We start from the raw sequence: 8,039 nt of genomic DNA on the forward strand, positions 1-8,039 counted from the left end.
CTTGTCTATTTGTGTGCATATTTTTATAGGAATTATTTCAAGAAGTAGAATAATAATTTAAAGAACACGAATGTCTTTAATTTTGATAGGCACTGCCAAACTGTCATCCAAAAAGGTACCATTTTGTCCCCATCAGAAATGAAGGTAAGGGCCAGGGTTGTGACTCAGTGGTAGAGTGCTTGCCTCGCATGAGCCACTGGGTTCCATCCCCAGAACATAAAAAAATAAACAAATAAAATAAAGGTTTTTGTGTCCATCTATAACTAAAAAAATATATTTTTTAAAAAAGGTGGCAAGTGCTCTTTTTTCCATGTTTTTGCCAATGCTGGATATTATTGATCTCTTTTTATTTTTTTTTCATTTTAATTAAGTGAATATTAATTTGGAATATAGTTTGGAAATGTTATGCTCATATCATCACCCCAATCAAAATATTAAACATATCTATCACCTCAAAAAGTTTTTTTTTTTTGTATCCCTTTGCTTTTATTTTATTTATTTCTTTTGTTTTGTTCTGCTTTTTTGTGTGTGTGTGTGTGTATGTGTGGTAAGAACACTAAATGTTAGATCTAACCTCTTTACAAATTTTTAAGTGCCTAGTATCCAGTTGTTAACTATGGGCACTATCTTGTACTGAATAGATTTTAAAGGCCCATTTTGCTCTTTGCAGTCCCAGAACACAAGAGAGTGTCACTAAAAATGCATTGAATGAATGATTGGTTTGGAGGGGACATGGTGATTTCAGTTTGTAAATGCGAATTCTCCAAGGGCAGATGTCCAAGAGGTAGCTGAATGATGATAAGAGACATTGAGCCAGGTGTGGTGGTACATCCCTGTAATCCTAACTACTCAGGAGACAGGAGAATCACAAGTTCAAGGCCAATCAGCAAGATTGTGTCTCAAAATTTTTTAAAAAGGGCTGGGGATGTAGCTCAGTGGTAGAGTGCTTGCCTGGTATGAGGGAGGCCCTGGATTATAACCCACGCATTGTAAAACAAAACCAAAAAGTGTAGTTACCAACTAATGCTGGGCACAGTATGGACCCCTCCTGGATTCTCATTCCCTCTGCTCATCCCCACTCACCCCACAGTCAAGTCTGCACCTGCCTCCTTGGAGACCTCCCCACCTCCTCTTTCACCCCTGTTAGATTATCATGAAGCAGGGAACAGTGCAAATGAAGAGTTCTCATACTCCAACTTCATGGTAACTCAACCTCAGGTCCTGACCATTAATAAGTTACAACTGGATAACAAGAGAGACTGGGAGAAAAGAATAAGAAGGAAGAACAGATCTTCCTATGATGCTATTTTACATTCATTGTGGCTGAAGCTCTAGTCATCTTCCTAGTCTGCTTAAAAACCCTCTGTCCAAAAACTGACTGGAAGAAATATCTCAAAAAAAAAAAAAAAAGCAGAGTAAAGGGCTGGGGATATAGCTAAGTTGGTAGAGTGCTTGCCTTGCATACACAAGGCCCTATGCGTGCCCCTCCCCCCCCAAAATAGAGTAAAAATGCAGAGATGACAATTATGGCAGTATAGATGAGAACATGTCTTGCAAAAGAAAATAAAACATCCCTTCACACCCTCAGGATAAAGTCCAATCTCTTTACCCCAGACTTTAAAAAAAATTTTTTTGGTGGAGCTGAGGATTGAACCCAGGGCCTTATGCATGCATGCAAGGTAAACACTCTACCAACTGAGTTAAATTCTCAGCCCCTGTATTGTGGCCTTTGAGGCCCTTTGTACAGTTCCATTCCCCTCCACCTCTGCTTGGCTTCTGCAGTACAGAACCAAGTTCCAAACAGGCCCAGCTGTTTCCCCTCACCCTGGGATACCCTGCTCCTGGCTATTCACTCTTCAAGGCTTAGCCCAGAGCTACCTCCTTCAGGAAGCCCACTGACTCCTCCACCCCTCCCCACTCCATGATACTATGCTGTCCTTTGTCACTGCCCTAATCATACAGAGCTGCCCTCATGTATGCCTTTCTCCCCTCCTGGCCCATGATTTACTTGTGGACAGAGACCAGGCTTGACCTCAGCCCAAGGCCAGGCAACCCAGAAGATGAGACCCCCCCAGAAGGATTACTGAGAGTCTGAGAGGCTTTTGGGGCACAGCTAAGAAGGTAGAACACTGAAGAGCAGGTAGATGGCTGTCCTTGGTGACAAGTTTCAGGGGGGGGGATGGGACAGAGGTCAGAGGGATTAGGGATAATGGGGAAGTGAGGAAGTGTAGATAGTGGGCAACCTCTTCAGTCAAGGGAGCTGCCCTTCCTCTGTCCTTCCTTTCATCCTGTTCATAGCAATTCTCTTGTCAGTTTCTTCTTTTCCAGCTTGAACATTCCCTTCTGGAAATGTGAGTATATACCTCTCCCCAGGAATCCCAAATTTCCCTATGACCCCAAACCTTCCTCAGTATCCCAAACCTCTTCATCAAGTGTTCTCTAAAACTTTTCCTTATGATTCCTAAAAGTTCCATTAATCCCCCAAATCTCACTTCAAAAAAGTTTCCCTGCCTCACAACCTGGAGGAGTGTGGATTGTCCCTTACCTAGGCCTTTTCCAGGGTGGGGAAGCTGTTGGTGGTCTCCCTTGATGGTCACCAGGGGAGGGGAGGACAGATTTCTCCTTTATACTGTCAATTCCCCACCCCTTGTACCTCCCGCACACAGCTGCTCAGAAATATGACACTCCCCCTTCTATTTCTGGATGTCTCCTCAAGGCTCAGGAACACAAGTCTCTCTGCCCAGTCTGATGGACCCAGTGCTCTGCCCAAGAAAAAAGGAATCCCTAAAGCCAGATGGAAGGTCGGCTGAGGCATGGAGGATATTGCCTGGGAAAACTACCTCTTCATTGGGTTTGGTCCTATGCCCTGCTCACCAAGGAAGAAAAAGAGAGGGTGGCTTCAATAACCCTGGCTTCAGGAGGCTTCTCTTTGCATTTTATTCCTTTCTTGTGAATATCGACTCATCTGAGGTGGAAGGAGAGATTCAGCATAAGGAGGTTGGGTTCTAGGTCCCAGCTCCAACTTTGATTTGCCATGTGATCCGGAAGGACTTTCTACCCTACTCAGCACCCCTGTCCATCACTTGAGTACTTGTGGGGATTTTAGGTCCTAGGATGGGAGAAGCAGTTCCTCAAACCCAGAGGGTGGAGAGAGAACAATGCAATGATCTCAGTAAGTCTGGTCCTTGGGGGCTGTTCCAGTAGGCCAAGCTGTCCCCACTCTATCCTCTGTCCCTGCAACTGCAAACACTCATGTCCCTCCAGGCAGAGGGGCAGGTAAGATATGTAGGCAAGCTGCTATTTTTCACAATTATGGTAAATGGTAGACTGCCTCCTGATTCTCTAACCTAGGAGGGCCCTCAGGTGGCTAGTCTCATTGGAAAGGAGCAAAAGAACTTTTCTTGAAGCTATTTCCCTATCAGGCATTCTGTCTGGGAAGATGCCATTGTTTCCATCTCCCTCCCTACCTGCCCCATGCCTGGGCACATTTTGTCATCTTCTTTGGTTTTTAGGAAGGGTTTGGGGAGTAAAAAGGATTCAGGTGAAGGAAACTCTTTATTTGGTGGACAATCTGAAGGGTTGGAGCAGGGCAGGGATGGGACAAATTAGTAAAACAAGATCAGGATAGAGACCTTTGTGTAGATCTAACTTCCCAGGCCTAATCCAGCCCCATCAGGTGACATCTCTTAAATTTTGACGTTCAGGACCCCCACTCCCTCCTCCATGTTCAGGCTGTCAGAAAGCTCTTCCCTGAGCCATTTACTGATAAGTCAGCTGGCCCCTTCTCTCATTACCTCTACTTGGGCATCCAAAACTCAGAGCCAGGTTATTTATAGTCAAGCTTACAGGGGGTGGAAGGGAAAGCTAGTGTTTACAAACACGGGGTCACCTGAGTCTGAGAGACTGGAACACGTGACCAACGCGTGGGTCATATGCAAATTGTACGCAAACTAGCGAGTGCTCAAGTCACTTCTTAGCAACCAGGGACCCTCTTCCTGGTCTGGGGGCCCGGGCCTGGCTGGGTCAGGGCACCCTTGATGGGGAGGCCGAATCTCACAAGTTCCTCCCCCAGCCCAGGCCTTGCTCGGGGCCAAAGAGGGTCCTGGAGAAAAAACCTGCAGGCTCTGGGCAAGGCAGTTTCGTCCTCAGCCCCTCACCCTGCCCACGCTGGGTCTGTAGTTGCAGAAGACAGGTGTCGGGTTACAGCTGGGGCTATAGTTAGCCGCAGAGACTTTGTTTAGCAGTTGGGGGACAGCGCTGCGCCCGCAGGAACTTTAGCCCCTTCTGGGTTCCTTCCCGCTTTCTGCCTCCACAACCTCCAGGTGGGTCCTGGGTTCCCCAACCCTTCCTCACTCCTTCAGGCGGAGTCCTGTGATCACCCCATCTTCGCTATATCAAAAAAAGAAGGGGGGGGCAAGGGATGCGGCTCAGTGGGGGAGTTCTTGCTTAGCCAAAAAAAGCCACAAGACTGGAGATACTGAGTGTGGGGGCGTCTGGTAGTCTGGGGAGCAGACACTCAGGGGTGTGCAGGGGACTGTAAAATTCAAGGCCCCCCCCCTTACCCTTAGGCCCGCCCTTAGCCCCGCCCTCGTCCCACCTGGACCCTAGTCCACCCAAGGGACCCCTCACGCTGCGAGAGAGGAAGAGTGCTGGAGTCCATCGAAGCCAGGATTCCAACGCCGTGAGCCTCATCTGGCTCCGGCATGATGCTGGCGGCTCTGCTGATCACCCTCAGCCACCTGGGCTTCAATACCCTCTTCCTGCAGGTAACTCTCAGGAACCATTCCTTGCTACAAAGGGGGAAGTTAGGGGCAGACCTCGAGGAGGTGGTTTGAGGGATGTCTCCTCAAAATTGTCTTCCAGGGACTTTTCCCTAGGATTCCTCACCTCTCAGTCCTCTTCCTCTCAGGAACTTTCATCCCTGAAGAGAATCCCAGGTTCCATCCTCTTTCCAAGAATCCCCATCCACCCCATAGCTCCCCATGTGATCCTCCCTCCTTCATGTCATCCTTCCCAACTTTCTCTTCCTCACTTCTCACATCCCACCATGTTCAGCCTCTGGAAACTCCACCTGTGCCTTTCTGTCCCCATACCCCCTCCTTGACCAGGGCTTGACCTCCTCACACCACCCCCAAATTTGGGATAAAGGCTTCTAAAGTCCTCTCTCTAAAGGAGAGGACTCAGGAATCTGAAAGTTAAAATGATTTGGTGTGGTGTCTGAGGGCTCCAAGGGCTTCCAGAAAGATGAGTGGGAAGAGTCTGAGGAAGATGGGGACAGGATCAGGTAATTGCATGTGGACTGCATGTTCATCACCTGCATACTGAATCTTTGAGCCAGAAAAGTGCCAAGGGTCATCCAGCCTTAACTCCTGCTGAATGCAGGAAACTTTTCAATGACAAGATGACCCCTTTTAGGTTATGCTGAAGTGATCTTTATGCTGTCCTCACAACAACCCTGTGAGGTTGGAAATATGCTCAGTTTATAGTCACAGAACCTGAATCCCAGAAAAGTTGAGACTTCCCCAAGATCTCACAGCTATTAGGTGGTGTTTGGACCCATGTCTATCTGACTCAAGTGCTGTGTGTTATTTACACTGTGTTTCTGAACTCTCCTGCCATTAGGCTCTTTGTCCAGAGTTCTGAAATACTCTTTCCTGTGTGACTCCTTATGTCCATAGGCCTATGCTGTTCCTATTCTGCCCCTGGGCCTGGCTCCAGACACCTTCGATGATGCCTATGTGGGTTGCTTAGAGGAGATGGAGGAGAAGGCAGCCCTCCTGCTAAAGGAGGAGATGGCTCATCACACCCTGCTGCGGGAATCTTGGGAGGCAGCCCAGAAGGCCTGGGAACATCATCGTCAAGGGCTCACTCTCCCCCTTGGCTTCAAAGCCCAGCATGGAATAGCCATTATGGTCTACACCAACTCATCTAATACTTTGTACTGGGAGCTGAATCAGGCCGTGCGGATGGGCGGTGTCTCCCGTGAATACTACATGAGACACTTCCCCTTCAAAGCCCTGCATTTCTACCTAACCAGAGCCCTGCAGCTTCTGCGGAGCCATGGAGGCTGCAGTAGAGGACCTGGGGAGGTGGTGTTTAGAGGCGTGAGCAGCCTTCGGTTTGAACCCAAGAGGTTGGGAGATTCTGTCCGCTTAGGCCAGTTTGCCTCCAGTTCCCTGGATGAGTCAATAGCCCGCAGGTTTGGTAATGCCACCTTCTTCTCTCTAAGGACTTGTTTTGGGGCTCGTATTCAGGCCCTATCTGTCTTCCCTGAAGAACGTGAGGTGCTGATCCCCCCCCATGAAGTCTTCTTGGTCACTGGGTTCTCCCAGGATGGACCCCGGAACCTAGTGACTCTCTGGAGCTATAATCGGACCTGCAGCCACTTTAACTGCGCATTTTTGGGTGGTGAGCTGTGCATGGGGGATACAGGACTGGCAGGGTGGGTGAAATAAGCCAGTATGTCCTTAACACAGTTCCCAGAGCCTTGAGGAGACCCACTTGGTTTCACTTGATGAAAATTGGAGGCTAAAATTCAGCTGGAGTTATTGTCCTTTGAGACTCAGATTCTGCCAGGGCCATGTTTTCTAGATCTGTGAACATTTTCAGATGATTCTACATGTCATCTGCTGTTGGGAATATGACTGTGTAGTAGAGCATTTGCCCTAGCATTCATGAGGTTCAGGGTTCAATCCCCATCAACAAAGGTTCTACTCTATAGTCTGACAGACCAAAGGAACTTGGTTAGGGAGGTTATCACACAAAGGAAACAGACAGGAGTACTGTTTCAGATCTCAGAGGCCCCAGGCTTGATGGGGTTGACAGGACACAAATATGCTATTCCCAAGTGCTGAGGCAGGGAATAGTGACTGGGTGTGGTGGGAGCAGAGGTGGATAGGCAACCTGGAAGAATTTCCTGGGAGAAGGAGAAGGAAGAAAAATCAGAAGTTTGCCTTTAAGTGAAGGAAAAGATGGATTCAGTGGGGAAATGGCCTTGGCAAGGCCTGGTTGGAAGGACATTTGGGTTGTGAGTCTGTCTCACCTGCTGTCTGTTGCAGGGGAGAAGAGGCGGCGATGTGTGCCTGGACCAGGTAAGTCGCCCTCCTGCCACCTCTCAGCTGCTTCAACTCCTCCTGGGACTGCTGGCCCCCTCACTTTCTTTTCTTTTTCCAGAAGTAGAGCAGCCAGAGTCTCCTTCCAAGGGGAACTTTTCTACTTTCCTAGAAAATCCCACTCTTGGCTCCTGGGAGGTTCCAGTTCTCAAGAGCTGGGTCCTGAAAGTCCAACACCTGCCACTTAGGAATCCTGGGAACTGGTGACCTTCATATGAAGAAGGGAGCTTCAAATAGCCTTGAGAAGCAAGACCATGGTTCTGGATCCACCTCCAGCAGCCATCTTCCAAAAGGGTGTGGGGAGACCTTAGGCCATTGCAGGGTTGAGGGAAGCACACTATCTGGTGGGGACTTCCTTGGACAAGCAAGGGAAATACTGATGGCGCCTCAATTAAATGGTGTCGCAGTATGGAGACATGGAATTATATGATTGGTTTATTCCATGAGACTGGACCATCTGCCCTTGCCAGGCTCAGGGACTGAGGAAATAAAAAAGAGTAACTTTCTGGTCACTCTGAGACATGGTCTCCTGTCAGACCCCCATCATACACTTGATCTTGCAAACTCAGAAGCTTTAACAGCCAGAGGGTCCTCACAGCACCCAGGAAGGCAGGAAAAGGGACAGATGGATTTCTCAGCGCTATTTGTCTGATGAGGAATACAAGGCCAAGAGGGACTTAACTTGTTCAAGGTCAGATAGGTAGTATTGCAGCCAAACCTCTTGCTTCCCAGGCCTCCTGCCTCCTAGTCCAGAGCTCTTTTCCACCAAAGATCTGAGGAATCCCAAAGTAGAATTCTAAGCCCAAAAATATCTGGAAGTCCAGAGCAAGCCATTTCTTTCTACCCTGCTCACCCAGGGTTCAGAAGGAAGTGGAGGAAGGATCTTAAAGCATCAAGACACAGGAATTCTCATGTACTCCGTGGGCA

At 48.4% G+C, this 8,039-nt stretch overlaps 1 protein-coding gene across 2 annotated transcripts; it reads left to right on the top strand.

Annotated features, from left to right (window-relative positions):
• The first annotated feature begins 327 nt into the window (after nt 1-327).
• On the top strand, nt 328-7,534 carry Art5 (ADP-ribosyltransferase 5). 2 transcript variants are annotated; one of them, XM_078046608.1, is made up of 5 exons: nt 328-4,322; nt 4,569-4,766; nt 5,679-6,408; nt 7,059-7,091; nt 7,174-7,534. In XM_078046608.1, exons 2-5 carry the CDS (start codon nt 4,704-4,706, stop codon nt 7,317-7,319), a joined length of 972 nt encoding a protein of 323 aa, XP_077902734.1. In that variant the 5' UTR covers nt 328-4,322; nt 4,569-4,703; the 3' UTR covers nt 7,320-7,534. The 2 variants fall into 2 exon arrangements, with proteins under 2 accessions (XP_077902734.1, XP_077902733.1); XM_078046607.1 differs by having other exon boundaries at nt 7,059-7,534.
• Nucleotides 7,535-8,039: the final 505 nt, after the last annotated feature.

The sequence above is a fragment of the Ictidomys tridecemlineatus genome, chromosome 4 (genome assembly GCF_052094955.1).
Source record: "Ictidomys tridecemlineatus isolate mIctTri1 chromosome 4, mIctTri1.hap1, whole genome shotgun sequence".
In the NCBI taxonomy this organism is placed as follows: Eukaryota; Metazoa; Chordata; class Mammalia; order Rodentia; family Sciuridae; genus Ictidomys; species Ictidomys tridecemlineatus.